This window comes from Manis pentadactyla, chromosome 12, assembly GCF_030020395.1.
Source record: "Manis pentadactyla isolate mManPen7 chromosome 12, mManPen7.hap1, whole genome shotgun sequence".
NCBI classification, from domain to species: Eukaryota; Metazoa; Chordata; class Mammalia; order Pholidota; family Manidae; genus Manis; species Manis pentadactyla.
The window spans coordinates 106,845,406-106,870,644 of NC_080030.1; the positions used below are offsets into that span (position 1 = coordinate 106,845,406).

The 25,239-nt window shown below is 47.2% G+C and overlaps 1 protein-coding gene and 1 long non-coding RNA gene across 5 annotated transcripts in view; one reads left to right on the forward strand and one right to left on the reverse strand.

Moving 5' to 3' along the window:
* Positions 1–25,239, forward strand: part of CRYBG1 (crystallin beta-gamma domain containing 1) — a 149,615-nt gene that overhangs the window by 85,888 nt on the left and 38,488 nt on the right. For 3 of the 4 annotated variants that reach the window (XR_008992894.1, XM_057489460.1, XM_057489459.1), the window contains exons 3-4: positions 16,062–17,536; positions 21,847–24,178. Coding sequence is in view for 3 of the 4 variants with exons in the window: in XM_057489460.1 (XP_057345443.1) it covers positions 16,062–17,536; positions 21,847–24,178 (3,807 nt within the window). In the remaining variant the exon portion in view is untranslated. Of the gene's footprint in view, positions 1–4,506; positions 4,824–16,061; positions 17,537–21,846; positions 24,179–25,239 lie in introns of those variants that run through there. The other variant, XM_036902877.2, reaches the window with a different exon arrangement.
* On the reverse strand, positions 14,594–16,063 carry LOC130679897 (uncharacterized). Its single transcript, XR_008992895.1, has 3 exons — positions 15,847–16,063; positions 15,199–15,719; positions 14,594–15,046 (listed from the first exon to the last, which is right to left on the reverse strand). It is a non-coding gene; the product is annotated as an uncharacterized LOC130679897 (long non-coding RNA).

Consider the following 25,239-nt stretch of genomic DNA (forward strand, 5'->3'; position numbering starts at 1 on the left):
TCGCGTCAGGGTCTGTCCCTCTCAGAATTCTACCCAGCTTTCAAATTCAAGTATCCCCACAAAGTTGAGGTGGGGTAAGGCTGTAGGTTATTAACACAGCCCAGAGAATCCCTCGTTCACCTGGCATGAATGGAGGCTCTGACCATCCTGAAATCATCTTGGTACCTGGCCTGAGGTTTGCTAAAGGAATGAGGACAAGAAAGAAAATTCTGTAGTTCAACTTGCAGGGAGCGTCCCACCAGGCGGATTGTGTAAGAGGAACTAGTCAAAACGTCGTGCGATAGATGGAGGGGATTAAGAAAAAAAAAACAGAGGATGGCAATTTGAAGATGAATTATTTCGGAAAACTTGGAAGTTGAAATGTTAAACTTTTGCACTGGGAGGAGCCGTGGTGCCCCGTGAACACGTGCACTGCATCTACTCACAGGCGCACCGTCGGTGACTAGTAGCCGAAATACGTTTACATGAATTTTTTCCAATGTGATAAGGAAAGACAGGGCCAATGCATGTGCACGGAAAGTGAGGCAGTGGTGATTTCGCTTTCTTTGGCTGCTGACCCCACCTGTGTTCTGCAGAGACCCAGTCGTAGAGTCAGGGGCAGGACCTGTTCACCCTATGCCTGCCTTCCTGCTGCAGAACACAGAGGTACCCAGGTAGGAAAGAATGAGCTTGTGGGACAATCCCCGAAGCTGGAATCACCCCAGGGGGATTTGGCTGAGGGGCCAGGAAAGGAGAAGTAAGTCAAATTCTCACACCCTCTGGAAAATCCTGGCTAGTCCTGAGCACCTGGCTGGCTATTTTTCAGTTTGGACGTAAAAAACTGTACTGATGCAACAGAACAATACTTTGAGGCTGGATCGAAAATAAAACTGGAAGGGTTTTCTGTCACCTCTGTATTGCATGAAGCCTCCTCTTGCAAGACGATTTCATCGGTTTGTTCAAAAACAAAACTACAGGCTTCCTAGTTTTATTCATTCATTACGATCATCACAAAGCAAAACCTTTTTTCAAACACTTTAAATGAAATGATGAAATACCCACAAGTCAGGTCAGAGTAGCTATTACTTACGCCCTTACTGCCCTTCCCACTACAAAGATGGTTCGGCGGGGGCCGCCTGCGGAGAGCCTGCAGCCCAAAGGACTGAGTCCTGATCAGAAACTATGAGGTGCCCCTGGCAGCTGCACATAGAGAAGTGTGTCCTCTGCTGCACAGGGAGTAATGCAGCACCTAGTGGCTCTGTAGCACAGTCAGTGATGCCAGTTTACACTGTCATTTGTGTTTTTCCTTCCAAATCGGGATCAATATGGGATGTCGCATCCCCATAAAGTGTAGATGCATAGCTTTGAGAATGACGGTGGCTTCTGGGTCTGCTCTCCAGGGATTGTGAACATTTCTACTAGGAAATATCAATTGTCCCCTAGCTCAGGCTGAGCCCCACCAAACCCCCAGCCCTCGGATGGAGCTCCGTGTGCTCCTGGGCCCCAAGCTCTTTGGGGCCCCCTCTCTCACAGGTGCTTTCCCTCAGCCCTTTCTTCTATCCTGTTTCCACACCTGGTGATCACTGCAGGCCCCTCAGCCCTTCACGTCTCCCCCGCTGACGCCAGGCCCCTGTCCAGCTGGGTCCCCAGCGACCACCGTACTCGCCTTCCTGTAACACCTCTCCGGATCACGTCTCTTCCCCACTCAGAAGCCTGCAGAGATCACCAGGTGATCACAACCTCACGCTTGGGCTTCTTCTTGCCTTCAAGGCCCCACTCAGGTAGAGCAGTCTTACTTATTCAACTTTCCACTTACTTATTCCACTGGTCCGTGATCTTGCCCGGTCCCTGCAGTAAGCCCCCCGCGTCCATGCTTCCTCAGTGCCTTTCTTCAGGCTGTTCCCCTGCCTGGAGTCCCATCCCTGGATCCTTCGCGGCTTGTGCCAGGTCCTGCCTGCAGCCTTCTGGACACCCGCACTCATTTCTTCCTCTTTGAACTCTTAGAACATTACAGATGTCTGTTCTGTCCATTTCAGCGTTTAATTATATGCCTGCCTTCACATGGGTGGTGGTTTTATAGACCAGTCTATAAGCTTCTAGAAGTCAAAAGAAGCCTTAGATTCACAACCCTCGCATAGTGAGGACAGGGTAGGAATCATACAGAATAATCGATTGTTTCATTGTTTTTCTGTCCAGGTTATGTCAGTAAAAGAATGCTTCTTTTCAGATCATGTTGTCAAGTGTGTGTATATATATATACATATATAGCCGTAGTACCACATAAATGTTTTTAATATAAATGATTGCTACAGAATTGATTAACATTCGATTATAAGATTTTATCTGCTATCAGCCATCATACTTTTTTAGAAAGAAAGAAAAAGCCTAGAGGTAGGATATGTGAATTTCAAGTAGTAATTCAAATGCTACCCCTTCATTAAGGTACTTGTTTTTCTACAGGGCCACCCATAAGTGGTAGCTATCATGATATGCCCACTGCATCCTATGTAAAGCCCTAAACAATCAACACTTTCTTATACTATCTTCACATATCTTCTTCCTTCTCTTTCACTCCAAACTATGTATTCTTTGGTGGCAGAAACTATGTCTTTTAACCCCCAAATCTGCAGAAACTGACAGAGGACTGGCAATCAACAAATACTTGTTAAATGTATAAATGAATTATCAGAGCCCTCAGGTAACCATGAGTGTGATATTCTATAACTATAGTTATGGATGGCAAAGGACCACGGAGTCTTTTCATAAGTACGCATTTTTGTATTTCTAAGTGATATTGTAAGATAACTTTTTAAAACTCTTAGCAGAATTTAACTCTCAATCTATTCAAAATGTCTTTTTACATAGAGAATTACAGGGGAAATTGCAGCTGAGTTTACACTAGGAGAGAGTGAATTGTTTTTGCCATGTCTAGAGAAATTTGTAATATATTTTTTAAATGGGTGTCACTATCTACTTCTCATAACTTTCCTTAAGAGTAGCACACTCACTCAAAAAAAAAAATTCTGATTTTTAAAACGGGCAAAGGACTTGAATAGACATTTCCCAAAGAAGGTTGCAAGTGGCCGACAAACACATGCAAAGATGCTCCATATCACCAGTCATTACAGAAATGCAAACCAAAACCACAGTGAGATACCACCTTATACCCAAGAGGATGGCCACTTTCAAAAAAAACAAAATAAACAAGTGTGAGCAAAGATGTGTAGAAACTGGAACCCTCGTGCACTGTTGGTGGGACTGTGAGATGGTACAGCTGCTGAGGAAAACAGTTGGAGTTTCCTAAAAAAATTAAGAATACAACTACCTTGTGCCCCAGCAATCCCTCTTCTGGGTATATATCCAAAGACTTGAAGGCAGAATCTTGACGAGATAATGGCACACCCATGTTCACTGCAGCATCATGCACAAAAGCCAAGAGGTGGAAGCAATGGAAAAGTCCATCAACAGGTGGATGAATATAGAAATGCCATACGTACAGATAATAGAAGGTAATTCAACCTTAATAAAGGAGGAAGTCTTGCAATGCCACTACAGGGATGAACCTTGAACACATGCTAAGCGAAATAAGCTAGTCCCACTAAGACAAATAGGATATGCTCCCATCTATATGAAGTTTATCTAACAAAACTGATCCAACTCATAGAGACAGAAAGACAAATGGATTCCCGGGCCCGGGGGCGGGTGAACTGGGGAGTTGCTCATAGGTGTAGAGTCTCAGTTTGGCAAAATGAAAAAGTTGTAGAGGTCTGCGGCACAATAAGAATATAGTTAATGATACTAAACTGTACACTTAAAAATGGATAAGATGGTAATTGCTATGTTATATGTTTTTTACCATACTTTACAATAACATTAAAAATATGAAAAACAATAAATAGCACCTCATATACACACTCACCATCCATATGTGCTTGCACATTGCAATATGCCAATAGATGCTTGATAAATGTTTCTAATACTGATGGTCATGATGAAAAAAACAGAAGAGCTTTTTTATCTGAAATAAGAAGATTTCAGTCATTGAGTCAAATAGTAAGGTGAATATTTTGTTAAAGAACAGAACTTGTTACTCAATACTGAAAACTTCTGGTAAGACTTACACAACCTAGAAACTAATGGTGCCAGTGTTGTGGTGATTTGTAATGACTGAATTGTGTTTATGCACGAATGGCGTCAGCTATTTGGGTTTTAGTGAAGTGGACATCATTCTTGCCTTTTCTGTTATGCTGCATGCTTACATTTTTTGCAATGTTACATGGTAGGTGGCTTACGAGGGATAATTTGTATCTTTTTTTTTAAAGCATCAGTAAATAAAAGCTAGAGTTAACACAAGACAGAGCAAAATTTCAGCATGAAAGAAAATCGACTTTGTTCACCCAAGAAAGAAACTCAAGCCAAGCGATCCCTTCCGTCTCTCCTTCCGTCCCCTGGGATCAGGTTTCCCGTAGAGCTGAACGGGTGCAGGGCGCCTTTCCCCAAGCTACCTGCCACTTCCTCTGCGGTCTTTTCAGCGATTTTGGTTCCGCGGCACACCCAAAACAGGGCACACCTCTGTAACCCTTTCAGCGCCAGAAGCACACACACCCGTATTAATGCCCATTCCCCGGGAGCCGTCACCTGTCACTCGGCCCTGGCTCTGGGCGGGAGCAGCACGGCCGGAGGGCCAGCTGGAGAGAGTTAAGCAGGGGAGGCTGAAGGAGGAGGGCGCGCCGGGCGCTCGGGAGCAGTGAGAAGGCCCATATTGGTGATGCCCCACCACCTGCCCTTTTCTTCTCACGTTTTCTTGGTGTTTCCATAGAAAGCAAAAGAGAAGCCACATCATGGTAAGAAACTAACCGACGTATTGTTATCTCTTCATCGGCTAAGACTTTGTTTGGAATTTTTATAGTATTATTATTGATGACATCATTTAACCTCACAATGTGTTTACTGTCTGAGAGCTGGCAAATTCTTTGGGCTTTTAACGACGATAAGCCGTTGGGGGTGGAGGGATACAGTGGAGGCCGCATGTCCTCAGAGACTTTGGCTTGAAGGAGAGAAGATGCCTCGTGTGTGAGCGGCTGCGGCTGCCCCTCTCTAGGTTCTGTAAAATATTGTGGGTGATCACTGGCAGGCTGCTCTTGTTAAACGAACCTGAGCCGGTTCCATGCTAATTGTAGAGGCCCGCTATTGAGTGTGCTTTAAAGAACTTAATCCCTCTAACCCTCCTGAGTTAAAAAAAAACAAAACAAAACCTATTTCTCCACCCCTTTTCCAAATTTCAAAGGCAAACTGATGTCCAGCCCCTTAGAAGCGACTGGTTGGGACTGGACCCAGTGGGAAACACCGAGCTGAAAGTGAAGGACTGGTTTTTATTTTTCTCCACTGTAGAGCTCAGTTCCACACTCTTCTGACTTGCAGGTGAAGTCCCCAAATGTGCTCTCCAGTGGGCGTTGGCGCGGCCCCTCCCACCGGCCTGTCCCAGAACAAATGAGGAGGATTGCACATACTTCCCCCAAACCAGATTTTGTTAGGACACAGTTTACGGGAGAGACTCGCCTTCTTACAACCCTGTCATTCGAGAAGTGCTATGGCTTAAAATAGGAGGAAAAAAAGCCATCTTGTAAACTTTCAAGAAATTAAAAGAAGTTTATGTAAGGTCTGTTAGACTTGCTCCGCTAGTTTTTTTCACAGAGGCATAAATGTAAAGCCTGAGTTAAGTGTGGGGCATAACTGCTGACATTTTCTTAATACATAACACGTTCCCCCGCCCTGTGGTATGTTAGACACAATGGCTTAATAACTACACTGACAAACAGTCTTTACACTGAGATAGGAGCTTCTAATCTTCCCCTAGAAATATTAGCAGAATTACTACCTTGTGTTTTACAAGAAATGCCCTTTTAAAATGATTTGCCAAATTAAAATAAAATTACGCATTTAGGTTTAAGAGCATCATGACTGAACCTTCAAACAGCAAGCTGAATAAGTGAATTTCTGAGGTTTTCATCAGCCATCTCGCCAGGCCTAACTGTGGAGAGCTAAATAAGCAGATGCAATGGCCCGCGAGCCAGCTCGGTGGGGGCGGGGGGCGCTGCCGGAGGGGCCTCTGGGGCAGGCGGTCATTTCCAAGGTGTCTCTCCCTTGAGTTTGTGGGCGGTGGGAGATAAAGGTACACAAAGGCACTAACAGTACCGGGGTTGGTGAGGCGACATTTTCACCTTAATTCAAATGTGGAAAAGGGCAGGAGCCGGCTGCCTGTGCCTCGGGGCTGAGCAGGACGGGGGCAGCTCTCAGCCTGGATGTGCAGGCTTGTCCGCCTCAAGCCCGGACAGGAGCAGGGCTTGCAAAACGCAATCCAGGCGTGCAAGCTGAGGCACAGAGAAGGCTCCCGGGCTCACGCTGCCTACCGGGGGCACTGCGGTGAGGCTTTTCGAAACCGAAGCAGCAGCCACTTTGTGACAGCATACCCGGGGCCCCAGCCCCCAGGACCAAGTCTGGCGGAGGGATTGAAGAAGGAGACCAGGTTCCAAGGGAGCAGAAGTCAAGTGGATCTTCCTAAGGGGGTAGAAAAGAAGTGGAGGGGCCAGAAGATCCAGGGAGGGGAGGAAGGCACCAGACCCCCAGCGGCAGCCAGGGAGTTCAGGCGTGAGCGTCTCCCCGTTTGGTAGCTCGGGCGCTGCTCTCTGGGCCCCCCTGGGGCTCCCCCTCCGAGCCTCGACGGGGTGTCCACCACCCACTGCCCATCCTTGCAGCTGCCCCCCCACCCCCTTCCTGGGCACCAGCTGTGCTGCCCCGCTCCTTCTGTGCCTGAGGCGCCCTACCTCGCCTCCCTCTCTGATCCTGCTGAGGTGTGCGCATGTGAGATCAACGCAGCCGAGCACAGCAGAGCGGGAAATGGGAGGAGAGGAATGGCACGAGCGTGACGGGGCATCTGCTGGTCCCGCCAGCTAGGCGTGGCCCTGGGCAGGTCCCTTCTCACACCATGGTTTTCTCAAACACAAGATGAGGAGGACAGTCACCACCTCACAGAACTGTTACGGGGCACCTGGCATGTGACAGGTCCTTATGAATTGTTAGCTGAAATAAATCGCAAAAGAGGAAAAATAAAAGGCCCTTAAGTATAAACGTGTTTGATGTCGTTAGAAAACAAAGACATGCACGTCTACCTAGTTACTGTAAAAAGCAGTGTGCATCAGAAAAAAAGTATAGAATATAAACATAGAGTATATTGAATAATTGTAAAGCAGCCACTTGTACAGCTAGATGCAGGTCAAGAAATAGCACGGTGCTGCCATGTCCTTCTGATCACACCTCCATCTGTCCCTCACCACCAGGGCCAGTCTAGGATGAAGGGAGTGGGGCACTTGCCTCAGGGGCAAAGTTTAAGGGGTGCTGAAAACTTATTAATCAAGATAAATAATGCTTCAATAGTTTCTGCAATATTTAAAAAAAACAAGAAGTAATGAGTAAATCTATGATGAATAAAATATCAAAAATTAAAATAAAAACAGAATCTACACCACAGGAGATAACCACTATCTTAACTGGCACAATCATCACATCTCTGCTTTTCTTCAGCTTTACCACCTATGAATATATCCCAAGACAATGCAGATTAGTTTCCCTGTCCCTGAATTGTATATGCTATATTCTCCTTTGTGCCTGGATCCTTTTGATGAACTTTGTATTTATAAAATTCATCCACGGATTGTGTGCACCTGGAATTCACTCATTTCTGTTGCAATAGAGTATTCTATGTTATGAATAAATGACAACTGACTTACTCCTCTTACCATTGATGGGACCGGGGGTCTGTGCCCTGTTTGGGACTATTACTAGCAATGCTGCTAGGAACGTTCTTGTGCATGTCCTGAACAGTGTGCATGAACTTCTCCAGGGCAGTATTTCTCAGAGTGAGGTCTGAGACCTTGGGGGTCCCTGAGGTCTTTTGTGGGAGACCGTAATGTCAAAACTCTTCTCATAATAATGCTAAGGTGTTATTCGCCTTTCCCTCTCATGCGCTCAAGAACGCACAATGCAGATGCGGAGGCCACATGCTGTGCAATGATGTCTTGCTCTGATGGCTCGCAGAATGAACTGAGTATTGTTAGACTCTAGAAACTGCTCAGTTTTAACTTCAGACCCGATAAGTGTTGATAGATACAGCCTGCATAAACAGAGGCTGTCAGGGCCCTTAATTTTTAAGAGCACGGAGGGGTTCTGAAATCAAAGTTGAGAATCTGCTCTCGGGAGTGTCCTGAGGAGATGCTCACTTGCTCGTAGGCTGTGCATATCTTCAGTTCCCCCAGGTAAAGCCGAAGTGTTCTCCAGAGCACTAGGACCCATCTGCATTCCAGGCACCAGTGTGGCAGGCTTCCTGGCCTTCCACAGCCTCTCATGTTTGGAATTATTGTTCTTTTTAAATTATTCTCTAATATGGTGGGTGTGTAAAAATATCCCACTGTGATTTTCCTTTTCATTCCCTGGATTACTAATTAGGGTTGTAGCCTATGGAAATAATTAAGGATATGTGCAGAGATAAGCTACAGGTATGTTTTCTGCAGCTTGCAAAGCATTGAAAATTACATAAATGAACGGCTGTAGAAATTGTGGCACATTAACATGATGGAATTCCATGCAACCATTACAAATATTATTATAGAAGTATATTATTGGCATGAATTCCATGAAAGAACAGAATATGAAGCAGGATGTATCAAATGATACTGTGTACTGCCCTGAAAAAAAGCTAGGAAGAAAAATAGTAATAGGGGTGTTTAGGGGATGGAAAAATAAAGGGTAATTTGTATTTTCCTCACTGTCCTCGTTTGTATATTCTGTCACATATGAAAATGTATTTAATTTTGTTAAGATCCCTTTTTCCATTCCCTCCCTCTTCCCCAGAGACTATGCTAGGTGTTCTGTAAACATTTCATGTGATCCCCCAAATATTCCAGAGGATGAGTATTTCAGGAAGTGGGGTTTGGAGGGCTTCTTTGGGGCATAAGGCTGGAGACAGGCAGGCTTTCGTTCCCGTGGGAGAGGTGGTCACTGAGGACCTCAGGAATAGGTCATTGCCCCCAGACTCGGGGCCATCCCACTAGACGCTGTTTGCAGGATCCAGCTTGCTGATGGGCGGAGGAGTAAGGGATTTCTGGGAAATATGGTCGGTGTGCTCATTTGATAATATGTATTGAGTGCCTGTTTTTACCATGCATTGAGGCAAGGTAAGGGGCACTGTGGTGAAAAACTACACTCTTGTTCTCATGAAGCTTACATTCCGTAAGAAAAGACGGACAACAAAGTACGCAAATAGGGAGGAAGTACAGTTCCAGCGCGATGGAGATGGAGGGGGAGGATGTTACAGAAGGTGAGGTGCTGTTTTACATCGGGTGATCCTAGTTGCGTGCCTTCTATACGTTATGATCTGGGGGAAAGAGGAGTAGACTTCTGTATGTTTTCTTTATTCTAACCATGACATACTGGAGATCGGTGCTCATAAGCAATAATGCCATGCTCAGGAGACATATTAACTCTTAGAAAAATGATCTATTAATTTATGATTCTAAATGGAGAATATCATAAATTAACCATATTAGTTATTCACTTAGCTTCTGTAAACTTGGGCTATGAAGCATCAGCAAGATACCAGACTGTTCACTGTGCCAGCCATCACTGTCTTGGGCACCTCATGCTTTTCAAAGCATCTCCACACATATCATTTCACATGAATTTCTCAATACCCTGTATGACAGATAGAAATTTTTTAGGATAAATTATTTAATCCCTATATAGTAGCGTTTCCCTTCATGAAAGCGTGCATTCTGCTTCTTAATTTGAAAAGTATTGCCAGAACATCAGTAATTCTCACTATAAATTACAGAAAACAGAGACATTTCTGGGAAATACATATCTGGGCGAGCAAACAGAAACATCCAGTGTTTACAGAGTTGTCTGAGTCTAGACACAGTATCCCACAGCGGAGCTCTTTGCTGTTCCTGTCCATCACCACATTGCCAAGCCTGGGAGTCCATAGGCCCACCACACAGGTGTAACACATTCTATGCAGTCAGAACCTTTATAAAAGTGTTACATAAATCACATTCTAGTAAATAAAATCTTTCTAATGGTATATTAGTATTTCAATTGGGAACCAACTTTTAGAAACAGAGCTAACTTTTCAAAGGCCTAACTTGAGTCTTTTCGAGAAAATTATTTACTCTTTGGGCCACCCTTTGCTTCCTTAGGATAAGGAGAAACTTCTGGTGCCCAGCAGCCTCTCAGTGATTATTAGTGGGATGCGTGAGTAAATTCACACCTTCTGTGATTTCACCTTCCTTTCTGATTGATTAAGTGTCATTGGCTTTAAACAATTAGGTTTCACTCTGCTGCCATCAAAAAATAAATGACCTAAACACAATGCTTGTCTGGAAATAGGAATCTCCTTTTTAAAAGAAATTCTTTACCTGTTTCATTAAGCCATTGGACTATTTTATAAATGATGGCGTTCATACTCAATACTCCCTCTTCTTCAGGTCACTAACAGTGAATGTTTAAAAAAAAAAAAAAAGGCTGGTTTGTCACTGTTCATTCACCCAGTAGTACACCCGCAACTTTTTGTACAACAGGATGTGGTAGACATTTGGCTTGAAGTGGCAGCATTCCAAAAAAACCAACATGGAAGTGGAAAGTGGAGAAGTATGTGTCATCTCAAGCTGAACAGACCAAGAAGAAATACAAACCAGGGGAAAGCACAGTGAGCAGCAGGAAGGGGTGGGCACCAGGGGTGCCGGCAGACGCTAGAGACAGCGCAGGGCCAAGCGGGCATTGGCCCTGCGAGGCGGGAATGCTGATGGCGGAGAGAGGCTCAGGAAGTCCGGTGTGAAGGGTCATTCCTTGCACCAGAGACGAAAAATGACCGAGCGCAGTGATTTCATACCCCCTTTCGTAAGAGCCTGCTTGTTACTGACCATGTTGTTTATAGTCTGTGGGTCATTTAGCGCAAGCCTGCGTCTTCACCCAGTGTAATAACCGCCCTGGAAGAAAGCATCGTAATAGCACAGAGGACATATCAGAGGTCCATGTGATGTGTCCAGAATCATTCAGAAGTAGTTAAATTGCATGCAGTCTACTCCGAGGGAGGGAACTGTATAACGTGTAAGAGAAAAACACTTATTTAAAAAGTTAAAACGAGAAGTTTTAGTGCTTCAAATGTCAAGGCTTATTTATGCGAAAAGCATTTCTTCTTTTGAATTTTGTGGTATATCTGTGTGTGTGTTTAGAGTGGGCCATAGATACTAGTGCAAGCGATATCAAAAAGAAAAGCACAGACTTCAGGGATGAAGAGGAGAGTAGATCATTTTAAATGCCTATCCCCATTCTAGGGGTGTAGCATCAGGGACCCAACTCTAGATCCCCTCCCCCTTTAATGTGACTTCATCTGTGTGGGGCTCTGGGACTGACAGGTTGTCCTGGTGTACACTGACTGTGGGGAAGTGTGACTGGAATTCTAAAAGTCTTCAGCATAAATATCCTGGGAATAGTAAGAAAAGAGTGACGTCTCATGGAAGTCTTCCTTGCCGTCTGTGTTTCAAACCATCCCTACATCAGATTTTCGCTCTAGCTTTGACTTTTTTTCTCCCCCTTCTCTCCTCCCACTCTCCATCCTTATTCTTTCATTGTCACAGGGTTTGAAAGTATTTCTTGCTTTTATTGAGCTGAATTTTTCAACCCTTGTTTTTACTTTCAGAAGTTGAAGGGCAAAGTAGCTTAAATCCCTGTATTTTTCAAGCCACGCAACTTAAGCCATTTAAAAAAATATTTATGCAGAAAGAAAGTTCCTCACCAGGGCAAACCCACCTACACATATGCTGAGGACCTCAGGAATTATCGCAGTAATGTGGCCGATCATATCATTCCCAGTACTGTCCGCTGGACTCACGCCTCATCGTGGCTTAGGGAGATCAAAGTGAGCGCTTGGGGAATCACCAGTGTTTTCAAAAAAGAGCCGCTCTGTACATGAGTGACCACATTTCCGCAGGAGGCACAGGTGAGAACCTGTAAAAAGACCTCGATCTGCTTTCTCAAGTCCGGCTCAGGCCAGGAGCCGGCTGCAGGCGTGTTGTGTGCCCGCCGCCGTAATCCCGGTGCAGAAGGAGCTGCAGATTCTTGACCACACTGCCCGTGCAGAGAAGATTTCCATTCCGTTTTGTTTAGCTTAGACCTGATCACGTTTTAAGTCACCTCCAAGAATGCTGGTAACACCCTGTCTGAAAGGAAGGGGACATTCCTACTTCTAGGAGCGGCCAACAGTCTATCTCCGCCTCTGCCTGTGAGGCCCTGTGCTCAGGGTTTGAGATGCAGACGGTACATTTCTCCTGCTCTTCACAGGCTTATATTCCGCTGGGCAATGAAAAGGTTGGAAACATGTGGAAAACTTATTTTTAAACAGTATGTTAGTACATTTTCAATATGCTCAACATGTTTTTCTTCTACGTGCAAACATGGTGTCAGGTAAAATATTTCTAAACTTGAAGCAATGACTCTAACAGGTAATCTAGGGGGAAAAGAAGCAAGCACTAAGCCGACGATTTGGCCTGGAAGTCCAAACATTTTGGTGTATGAACGCTTTGGTAGTATATTAACAACTTGTCTTGCATTTCCTGATCTTTTGTTCCCCACTAGTTAAGGAGATGTCAGAAATCCCTGAAATTACATGTAACTGTACCAAGGGAACTTTCGCGGGGTGGCAGGTGCGGGTGGATAGCAGGCGCTGCCACCCCAAGGAGGTGGAGAATCAGAGAACAGCCCGCAGCCCCTGCCGCCTGGGCCTCTGCACACCACCCTGACTTGAGACTCCCTTTGACTAAGAACTATGAAATGCGCACCTGAGCCAGATGGATTGTGTTTCAGCTCCTTATTTTCCAGGGAAAAGTTTCATTTTTAACTTTTATTAAGATAGACTTCATATAAAACGTGTACAGTTTGATGAGTTTTGAAAGACATGTATACATGTGTAATCATTACCACAATCCAGACCTAGAACATTCTAGTACCCCTCAAAGTTCCTTTCTGGCTCTTCCCAGTCACACCTGCACCCCTCCACTCCTCCACCCCACCCACCCCAGGTAACCCCTGATCTGCTTCCTGTGATGATAGAGATTTGCATTATCTTTAATTATCATATAATTGGAACCCTACAGTATGTAACCTTTTGAGTCTGGCCTCTCCCACTTGGCATAATGTTTTTGAGAATTATCCATGTTGTTACATGTTTTAGGAGTCCAGTCCTTTGTATGGCTGAGTAGTATTCTATTGCATGGATGTACAGCAATTTGTTTATCCACCCACCAGTTAGAAGGCATTTGTGTCCAGTTTTTGACTATTCTGAATGAAACTGCTGTGAACATTCATGTACAGACAAATAAAACTCTGCCATTCTAGGAAGTTCAATAGACAGAGCAGCCTGGCAGGTGAGAAACTGGCTGCCCCTTGGGGAAGTGGGGGAGAAGTCAACTCGTTGATGAAGCCAAGTTTAAGAAGAGCAACCGGTTTTGTAAAAAGCAGTTAGAGCCAAAAATGAAAAAATGCCTGGACTGAGCACAGAGGGCTGCTGATGAGGTATATTTCAACCACATGGGAAAAATAGATTGCAACATGATCAGCAAGACAGAATCATACATACGCTTAGCTGTTTTCTTTTGACCCAGGCTAGAATTGAGCCAATCAACTCCAATCTAGTTTCCTTTTCAGGATGTGCTTGAAGACCTGTCCCGGCAAAAGAAAGAGCTCCCCTCCAGAGTTAGAGACCACTGGCCGTGGGACCTGGGGCAGGGATAAGCACCCTTGGCCAATGGGCATAAAGAGAGTATCTATCTTAAGGGCTATTAGGAGAATTAGATGAGAATCTATGTAAATCACTTAGCAAGTGTCTAGCACATAAGGAGCCTCAGTAAACTTGAATTATGTTTAAAATCATGTAATACCATTGACTGTTAAATAACAAAAATTCAACCAAGTAAATTTAACGATCTGATTGCCTAATTAATTGGTTCATGAATCAGGCATCATTTCATCTAACAGGTTAAGGGGAGTTTTGTTGAGCTTCAGAGGAGGAAATGTGTTAAAGGTAAAGAGGGAATAGGGGGAAGAAAGGAAAATATTAACAGAGTCTCCACTGTTTTAGACAAGATTGCCCTCTGAGGGGGAATGGACATTCATGTACAGACAAGGCTCTATCACTAAATTTCCTAGTGGTGACTAGGGAGTCCCATATTGACCAGTTAAAGGTTACATTCCTTGTTAGGATGGGTACTAAATCTTGGTTTCCTAACACAGGGTCATTAACATGAGTGACTCCATCTTTGGTCATTTGTCTTTTAATAATGCATAGTAAAAGAGTCCAAATATATTCCTTAGGAATTTGGAATATTTTAATGTATTTATTTTTTACCAAATTACACTGTGAATTATTCCTGTATTATTTATATAACCATTAAAGAATTGAATTATTAATCAAAACCTGGTTATGCTGAGGAGATCATATCAGCTCAGTCACAAAAGCTCCCAGGGGCTGCAAAATCGTTCCATCCCTTCGTGGAGCGGCTGTCTAGTTCCAAAGCTCCCAGCAGGTGCATCTCAAACCAGAAGAATCACCTCTGGAGTTTGTGGGTAAACCTGATTTATGAGTTGCTTCCTCAGGAGCTATTTCTGGGAGTATGTGGCCACCAATCTGTTCCTCCAGGCTGACTTTCTCAGGGGTACCCACGGTACCTCCATATCGTCTGACGGCCCCTTTGGGAGCACAGGCTGGAGGCTGAGGACATGGGTTTGAACGCTGACTTTACTGCCCCTCCCCCATCGCACACTGTAAGTCTCCTGGCTGTCCAAGCTGCGCTTTCTCATCCCCGCGGTGGGGTAACACCTCACCGGGCTGTTGCAGAATTACATGATGTTTCAGTGCCAGGACTGTCTCCATAAATGCTTGCTGAGCCTGTTAATTCCAAGCTTTATCTTAGTCTTTCCTATTTCCCACCATCTCCAAAGTCCACTGGCTGCATATAACCTAAATGAAATTTGGTTTATTTTGGCTAGTTTTCACTGGGTCGCTACCCAAGCATGCTTCCCCCCACCTAGGAGCCCAGGTGGGCTCCCAGCTCGCGCTTGCTCCCTCCACAGGGCCGCGCACCTCCCCTCCCCGCGCGCCGCGGCGCCCACCGGCGGGCTGGCTTTCACGGACTCGTTCCAGGAGCCCTCCTGGCCGGTGCGGACTCCAGGCGGGAGCCGTTCGGCTGCGGGCTATTTGAGCAGGACCTGCCCCTTCCCTGGCCCCCTCCCATGGCGCTAGGGCACCGGCCGGGCGCGTCCCAGGGCTGAGGTCCCGGACGGGAGGGGAGGTGTGCGGAGCTCGCCCTCCTTCCCCCGGGTGCCTTCCCAATTCGCACCCCTGGGAACCCGCGGGGTTGGACCGGTTGGGTGGGGCAGGCGTTTGAGGCCCGTGTGCCGGTCCCCCTGGAGCAGCGCAGGCGCGCGGGAACCACAGGTCTGCGGAGGGCGGGCCCAGGTGCTCGCATCCTGCCTCCTGAAGGCTGCCGTTTGCAATTACGTTGAACCCACGTGGCTTCTCAGCCTCCCTCCCACAAGGAGGGTGATGATGGTTCAGGAAAAAATCCGCCTTGAGATACTTGAGCGCGTCCACTGCTGCTCTACAGTCGCACAGGGCTGTTTTGAAGTTGCATCTTTATTGAGGGAAGTAAAAGGCAAAAGCTGGAGTGATCCAGGAATTGTTTATTTTGTATATGTAATTTTTTGGGCCCTCCGGATTTTCATTTAAAGCACAAGAATCACAGTGAAAGGAAATGTTACCTGAGTATCGCCAATCATAGATGGTGCTTAAGAAAAATCAGAGAAGTAAAATCCGAGTTAATTTTGTTGGGATGAGCGCAACAAAAACAACTCTCCCATTTTCAGTGAGAAGCTCTGGCCTGTTATTCGGCTTGTAGTTCCCTAACGCACCTACTAATAAGGAGGAAAAAGTCGGATTCTCATATATTCTCTCCCCACCCCCTTTTGTTTTTCAGTCTAGAGCACAACCACCAGAAGAGAACAAAAGGAAGCCAGTTTTGGGGAAACTTGGGAATTTGTTCACGCCGGGACGGAGAAGAAACACCAGAAACGAGTTAGAGGGTCCCCCCAGCTCGAATGCCAAGCCAGCGCCTCCCCGAGATGTGACCTCCCCCAAACTCCCCGACAGGGAGCGCGCGAAGGCTGAGCCTCAGGCCAGCCCGCCGGAGCCGGCCGACCCACGCGCGGAGCCCCCGGCCCCCGAGGGCGGGCGGACCGAGACCCGGGCCCCGGCGGCGCCCCCGGACGCCGAGCTGCCACCTGGCCCGGGCGCCCGCGCGGCCGCCGTGCAGCAGGGCCCCGGCGGTGATTCACCCCAATTAGAGCCTCTGGAGGCAGGAGGAGAGTCGGCCGCAGACGCCGCCGCCGAGCAGCTGCATTCCTCCCCCGAGCAGCTGCATTCCTCCGCCGAGAAGCCCTCCGGGCGAGAGCAAGCAGACGCACTCGCCCACGGTCCGGGGGAGGACGCCGCGCCCGGCGGGGGCGGCGAACCCGAGACAGCCCGGGGCGCGGGGGGCGTGCCGGGCTCGCCTACCCGGCGTCGGCCCGCCGGAGGACCGGGCGAGTTGGCGGACGGGGCGCCCCACGTGCGCGCGGGCGGAGGCTCCCCCGAGCCCCGGGACGCGCGCCGCCAGCCCCCCGAGGCCGCCGCCGCCGCCCCCCCGGCGCCCCCTCCCGCCGAGCGCGCGCAGGCCGACGGTGAGGCCGGGCCACGAGGGCGCGCGCAGCCCGCCACGGTGCTCACGTTGGACATCTACCTGAGCAAGAGCGAGGAGGCGCGCGCGGCCGAGCCGGCGGCCGGCACCGCGGAGCCCGAGGGCGACGGCGACTCGGACGACATGGACCGGAGGGCGGGCGGCCGCAGGGCGGGCAGGCGGCGGAGGTCGCAGAGGCTCGCCACCTCCCCCGGCGCCGACGCGGTGCTGCCCGGCTGCGCGCCCGACGACGACGCGGCTGCCGACCGGAAAGTGAGATCCCCGCGGGCGGCCGCCGACGGGGGCGTTGCCCCGGGCGCAAGCGCCGAGCCCAGGCCCAGCCCCGGGCCCAGGGCGCCGCTTCGCGGCGAGCAGGACCGGAGCAGACCGCCGCCGGCCGCGTCCCCCACCAAGAGGAGGGCTCGGGGCCGCGGGCCCGAGGCCGCGCCCGCCGGAGGCCCGCGGGCTCCCGCGCGTCCGGACCCCCCGTCGCAGGCCGCCCCGGGCCCCGCGGGGGGCAGCGTTGAGGCGGCGCGGGCCGGGCCCCGCGAGCTGCCCGTGCGGAGCTGCTCGTTGCTGCCCGAGATCAGGCCGGAGCACAAGCGGGGCCCGCTGCCCGCCCACTGGGACGGCCGCGCCGCGGAGCAGGGCAGGCCGGCCGCGGCCGACGCCGAGGGTCCGAAGCCCAGGAGCCCCTTCGGCGCCGGCAGGTCGACGGTAACCACCAAGGTGACGCTGTAAGTACCCGGCGGGCCCTCGGGGCAACTTTCTCAGCTCGCTTGAAATGGAGGTAGTGAGGGGCGAACGCAGCCACGGTTTGGACAGGACACGTGCGAGAGCCTACGGCGGTTAATATAAGGTTTAAGCTAAATGAATGTACAAATGAGATGGTGCTTGTGGCTCACTGTTTACACACACCGTGGACGACTGTGCGCTCGACATGAGTTAATTCTCTGCTTTCTCCAAAATGCACAGCGGCACTGCTGGGTAGGACACATTAAAACGCCTGCAGTGAATTTGAAACGTGTAGGTTCAGTGGGACCCAAGAGCTTTGCCGGTGTGAGTTTGACAGAATTCACAGAATCTTTGATGGAGTTTCGTGCGTAATTGGCCTAAAGGTTTTTTTGTTTTTTTTTTAAATCTAATATCTTGGTTGCTAACTCCCCTTTATGTCTGGGAGTCTGGTGATATGTTTGCTTATAGGGTGAAAAGCAATTTTCAGTGATCACAATGAAGAAAGATCAGTGTTCTTACTGGGCGACCAGGTGCTAAATGAAGGGACAGCTTAGGAGTCCGCTCAGCAATAGACTGTGACCACTAACGATTAAGTTCATTGATTTTTTTTTCTCAAGTATTTATCGAGTACCTTCCGTGCATGGTACTGTCCTAGGAACTATGGGAAAACACCACAACTGTGATTCATTATATTGCCCTTGACAACTTTATGGCCCACTCTAGTACGCAAGATGCAAACAAAGCAAGTAACGATATGAGATGGCAACTGTTAAACTGCTCAGTGGGTGTTACCGTCCATAAAAGCTAGGGAGGTCAAAGGATGGACTTACTGCTGGTTTTTTGGAGGAGATGGGCCTTGTGCCTCGGTAAAAGTGATTTGCATAGACGATCAGGATAGGGAGGGCACTCTGGGAAACTCTCAAGCTCCTCCCCCTTCCTGCACGTCACCCCGCCAACTCCCAGTTAGTGCATTTTAAACAGGAGTGGCTAAACTGCTTAAGTTCTTCCTACATTCACAGGTTTATGAAAAGAGCTGGCATTGTCACATTGATCCTTCTTGAACTGAATGGTTTCATTCTATTTGAATTCTTGCGTAAGTGAGCTGTAGAGTAGGAGGTCTGTTTGGTAAACACTGGAGAGGAAAATCTGCTTAATGAGTAACTCGAGCTTCCTCACCAGCTGCAAACCTGGAGACCTTTGATATAGTCAGCTGTTTATTCTGTAGGCAGCCTGGGGGAAGAGCCCTCGTGAATGATGCCCATTATTTGTAGAGGCCGGTAGGACTGAACGAACTTCCAGACCTAAGCGCGAGCCTTAGAGAAACGGAGCTGTGCGCCTGATTAAGGACGCCTCACCTGTCTTCCAAGCGGAATACTCAGGAGGAAAACCAGAAATGTCTCACGAAGAGGCAGGGTAAACAAAGCTTGGCAAGCCCACCTTACAATGAAGTGCTGTTTCCTGTAATAAAACTAAACCCAAGGTCTTTTTCTGATTATTTTCAACCTAAGTGTTTCCTTTGCCAGACACTCAGTTTATTTAATTTTGTTTTCCACAGGCCTATACTTGAGAAGTTGGCAAACTATTGAAATGGAAAACTAATCATTCTTTTTAGTCCTTTCCTGTTTGACTAATGGGTTTTTTCAGACCCTTTGCTTTTACCTTTGTATTTCGAGAAAAGATGTTTCTCAGATTATTTTTAAAACAATTTCAGTCTGAAGTTTACAGTTAAAACTATCTTACATTTCCTGAAAAATGACTATGATGCACTGTTTCTTGATCGTTAGAAAAAGTATGTGTTCAGTTCTCTAACAAGTATTAAATGCTGAGATTCATAAAAGGTTATGTTTAGAATAAGAAGTTCCCTCTCATTAATTGCAGCCATGGCTTTTTAGACTCGAGACTATTTTCCCCCTCTCACATTATAACAAAGGCTTTACAACATGAATTATGGGAGCCTTCCTTTTAATCATTTTGAGCTAGGTTAATTGTAGTGACTCGGTAGCAACTTAATAGCACAGAAGGTTTGGTTGTAAAATATATTTTCATCTTGGTGTAACTCTTTAATGTGAAGATGAGCGTTTTCTGTCCTTAAGGAAGCTTGGTGGCTAACTGGTAGATTCCATGTTATTCCTTGAGCTGATTAGTGGGACTTTTTAAAGTGTATGTTCCCTGGTCTGTGAACGTGCCTCATTAACTGATAGCATGTGTAAGCTATTTCTAATCAGCTCACTGGTTTTAGAACTTAATTGTTAAGGAAGTGCTTAAAGTTAATTTTGCTTTTAAATTTAAGATATGGGCCCACAGTGCGGGAGCCTAGAATCTTACATCCGGAGATATTGGGGAAAACATTGCCTGGGAGAAAGTCTTGAAACTGTATCCAATTTTTATCTAAAATACTAAAAAATGAAATCTAAATTTTTAATGCTACATTTGGAAGGACTTCTCAAGCCTTCTCAGCAGCCTCATTTTATCCAGAAGGATAAGGTGCCTCGCCCACCCTGTGCTGCCCGCTCCTTCAGAAGGCTCCTCCAGCCCAGCCTTCCTAAGGCCAGAGGGTCCGTGCAGGAGACAGCATGAGATTCGCTGCTTTTCCCCTCTGTGTTTCCCTTATAGAGGTGGTGGCTAAAGTGTGATTATTTTATTTTATAGATGTCATAACTCATTGACTCCTTGACTCAGAAACTTGGAAAGCACCAGAGGCGGTCACTGAGATGAGGCTAGTGTGGCCCCTGTCGGAGGAGGCAGAATAAGTGGAGTGGCCAGGGGTGTGACATCAGCAGCCAGAACACCGGCCTCCAATCCTGGCCTTGCCACTTACTGTGTGACTTCAAACAAATTGCTCACCTTCTCTAGGCCTCAGCTTCCTTATCTCAAAAGAGAATGCATGAAATTGTACCTTAGGCAGGCCATAGAAAGTGTTTTTCAAGTACTTGGTAATCAGTGAATGTTAGTGGTTATTAGACCTGCAGTTTACAAACCACTAGACCAAAGCTGTAGACATTCCTGGTTCTGTTTTCAGTTTTGGAGACCATTCTTCTAGGAAAGCTTGTATTACAGTGATACGGGAGACAGTCAGTCAAATAGGAGTGACGTGGGCTGGAGGAGGGTGACTGGCAGACAGCCCTCGCTGTCCCTAGGTCTCTGCTGTCCCCAGCTGCAGCCCCTGAGGGACTCCCGAGGGTTCCTTCCAGCACAACTCGAGGGAGGGGAGCAGTTGGGATGGTGGGGGTGGTGAGGAGCCCTCTCCCTTCTAAACCATCCAGTGGCTTTCTGTTTGTGTTTTTTACACATAGAGAAGGAAGTGTCTGGTGAGTTAGAGTAACGTAACCAAGTTCATGCAGGTAATCAGTGTCAGAGCCAGGACCAGACCAGAACCTGAACCTGCCAACAGCAGGGAACGTTCTGTTTCTCAGAAAGAGAACAGCATATACATTCAAAGACTTGGGATTTCCTTCAGGGGGTAATTATGCCCAAGAAACCTGAGAAGGGAGACTCTGCCCAAACGGTTGTGACAAAGTCAGCAATTGAGTCATTGATAAGTACGTTATAGTCCATCCATCTGATGGGCTTTTTTGCAGACATTATGAAAACTCAAATAGAAATCTTAGTAGCTTGAACATATTGAATATAAGGTTAAGTAATCTTTTTTTTAAAGGCAAGATACCAAACTCTATGAACAGAATAATCTCAATTCTATTAAAAACATTTTACTATGCATACTAAAATGTTACCAGGGAGTTTGAGTGGTAGGATTAATAAATATTTTTTATTTTTTATTATTTTCCAAGTGTTCTATTGTGAACACAACTGTATAATAGGAAAGCAGTTTTATGGGGGAAGAAAGAAGGGAATAAAATATATACAAAGAAGTAAATAGTACTTTTTAAAAATAATCTAGCCTTCTGAGATGTAAGAAAAGTTATAAAAAATACACAGTTGATATTTAGGGAGATCATTTACATATTTGAAGTAGGGGAGTGCATTAAATATTTGTTCTTTTAATGTTCTTCAGACCCCAAGTGTATTCCAGCTCTAGTACCAAATATTGTGCTTTTCATACTAGGTACTTGATAAACTGCTCAACCTCCCATCTCTGGACTTATTAGCTATATATGTTCTCAATTATCATACAGAAGAAAAGCATCCATTAAAAACAAGTTGATAGTGTGCTTAGATTGTTTAAAAATTGCTTCCTAAAAAAACAAATGTTACATACCAGAAAGATGATGGCTTTTCATTGTTTTATAATAAATCACCATGTTCACTTTTTAAAGTAGGTCAATAATTTTATCCTACTGTTTTATTCTTGCAGCCCTGCCAAGCCCAAACATGTGGAACTAAATCTTAAAACCCCGAAGAATCTTGACAGTTTGGGAAACGAACCTAATCCACTTAGCCAGCCAGTTCATAAAGGAAACACTGCCACCAAAATCTCCTTGTTTGAGAATAAGCGGGCAAACAGTAGCCCCAGGCATGCTGACGTCCGGGGCGTGAGGAACACTCCTGCCTCTAGTAAAACATTCGTGGGGAGGGCAAAGCTCAACTTAGCCAAAAAAGCCAAGGAAATGGAGCAACCAGAAAAGAAAATCAGCACCAACAGCCACCTGAATGGCGTGCTGGTGAAGGAAGCCTCTGCAGAAGCCAAAGTCATTCTCCCAGAGGAAGAGATTCCACGGGCGCCCGGGAGTCCCAGCGCGGGAGGGATGGAAGGCCAGCCTCCAGCGGGCCAGGCTCTAGGTCCTCAGCTTAGCCACAGTGGTAAAGCAGATGTGCAAACAGATGCTGATGGCCCTGCCGAGCCAGCGGTCACCGCTCTGATTCCTGTCAACGACCACAAGCTGGCAGGAGAGGACGAAGCAACGGCAGCTGACAGCAAAGGACTTGTACTTGAAAACAGCTCCTCCATCTTGGGTACCAGAGGTTCCCCTCCGACAGCCACACCAGAGCCACAGGACGCACTTTCTGACTCACAACCCCCTGCTGAGTCATCTAATGGGTGTTCTCTTCCCCGGCCTGCACCCATTCCTCTGCATGTTCCTGAGGATGGGTGTTCTCAAGCTCCCATAAGTCATGTTCTGTGCACTGATCTCAAAGTGTCAGGAGACTATACTGTGCCTGCGTCTCCTCAGAATAATGAGAAGACGTCCCCCTCCAAACTTACGGGAGGAGGCGGAGGTGGAGAAGCAAGCTCTCCTTTGTCCACAAAGCAAGGCCCAGAAGCTGCCGGCGTTGAGTGTCCATCCAAGGTTCTTGTGCAGGTCAGGTCCTTCATGCTGCCTGTGGACAGCCCGCAGGATGTGAGCTCCCAGATCATCGCAGAGAGCTCTGAAGTCAGAGAAGGGCAGTTGCCGAGCAGTCACAGTAATGAACTTGAAGTGGTTTCCCTTGCAAGCCGTGCTCTCCCGAAAGAGGAAGTCCCGGGCAGTAAGAGCCCGTCACTCAAGCACATTCATTGCAGAGAGGAACACGGAGCCAAATGGGGCTCACAAGCCGTGCCGCCAGCATCAGAGGAAACTCCGCTTGTGGGAGCTCAAAGTCAGGGCAACGGAAAACCCACACAGGTTGAATCCGGTGCCGCCAACCCCCCCGGCACTAGAAATCATTCAGAACCCATGCAAAGGCCAGATCAAAGTGCGCAGGGCCAGGACAGCCCTGCCAGTCTTCTGAACACGTCTGCTGGGAGTGATGATAGTGTATTTGATTCTTCCTCTGATATGGAAAAATTCACTGAAATTATCAGAAAGATGGACAGCATCGTGTGCGTGCCTCAGAAGAAAAAGAAGCCCAGGGTGCCAAACCCTGCCCCCCCTCACTTTGCCATGCCCCCCATCCATGAGGACAATTTAGAAAAGGTGTTTGATCCCAACCTGTTTACCTTTGGTTTGGGGAAGAAAAGGGAAAGCCAGACGGACATGTCACCAGCTTTACATTTGATGCAGAACTTTGACACAAAATCTAAACTGAGGCCGAAGCGTGCGTCTGCCGAGCAGAGCGCCCTCCTCCAATCCTTGCTCGCTCACCCTAACGGGAAGGACGGACCCCTGGCAACTCCGGAAATGAATGACAAAGAGAACAGGGATGTCGCAAATGGTGGGGTTAAGAGATCTAGGCTAGAAAAAAGTGCCCTTTTCTCAGGCATGTTATCTTCTCTACCCCAAGACAGAATCTTTTCTCCCTCCGTCACGTCAGTCAATACTATGACCACGTCTTTCAGCGTTTCTCAGAGCAGTTCCCTTTCTCGGTCTGCTGAGGCGCGGTCCCTGGTGGAGGGTGCCACGCCCTGCGGTTCAGACAACGATCGCCCACATCTGCCGCCCTGCTTAAAGGTCTTCACCTTCGACTCATCAAGCACATCTCATTCAGGTTTGAAAAGTCCAAGCTACATGGAAAAAGACCCGCAAAAAGAGGAAGCCAGAAAGGATCTGGATTCACGAAGCAACCTACACTCACCAGAAACTAAGTTTTCTGAATTTTCAAAACCAAAAAACAACGAGGATAGGTTAAAGGCTAATCACATTGAAAGTGTCCTTAAGTCAAACTCGTCCAGCGGTGGAAACAGTGACCCAGACTTCATGGGTCTTTTCAAATCCAGCCGGTTTGACCCGAACGTTTCTTTTTCTGGGTTGTCGTTCTCAGATGCATCGGTGAGTAGCAACATATTACCATTTATGTGGGGTTTTTATAAAATGAGAAGAGGGAGGGATGATGAGTCGTTCATGTCCTTCTTTCAGAAACGGTTATGCTCATTCAGCGTAGCTTTCTGTTCGTTCATCACATATTTGAAAATCAATGTACAAGGGCCTGCTAGGGACCAAGAAAATAGATACTAAAATTCTGTTCTTAAGTATTCGTAGCAGGGACATTTAAGCTATAAATATTTTAAGGCATTTGTGAATGTATGTGCTGTATTATGAAAGGTGTGGAATCCTATCTGTTCAGAAACAGACAAGTATTTTTTCTTACCTATTTCTATGTAAATATGCTCAGCACTTAGAGCTTTGAAGATTTGGGAAGCATTCTTTTATTTGGAAAAACTCCCGCCAAGGAATCTTATCCCTAATCCCTTCTCTTGTACTGTGAGATTCACTCTTTCTTCCCAAAAGTGGCAATAAATGTTTATCCCATGCCGTTGAGGCACTATTTTCTCTTTATTTGGAATTAGCTTTCATCAGGGAAATATTTTTTCCTGCAGTTGTTACTGGGGAGTGAAGAATTTGGGTCTGAGCTGGATCTTTCCATTCAATATGATAGAGAGGACAGCAAAATGCAGTTTTGAGTGACAAGTGTGATCTCTCCCCTTCTTTTACTTGACTGCCAGAGTTGTTTACTCCGTTTTTGATGTGCACGTGTGCCTTTCTGTTACCACCCTTGATGCCAAAGCTGAGGGAGGGCAGTAAAAGAGGAGCAGGATGGAAGGGCTGGCGGTCAGCCCTGCTGGCCCGGAGGCAGGCGGGGGCTCCTCGCCGCTGTTGCCTGGCCTGTGAACTACGCTCTTCCGCAGGTGTAGACCATCATCCGACGCAGTCTGCTCAGGTGGAACATGCCTCGCCCCCTCCCCCACTGTACCGGGCCCTGCAGCGCGTTCTGACGCGTATCAGCTGCTGCCGCAAGCCCATCACGGCACGTAGTTTGTGAAACGCTTCCAAACTGTAGCCGACTTCCAGATCCCTATTTCCAAAAGTTTGCAAACGTGACGGTCTCAGGA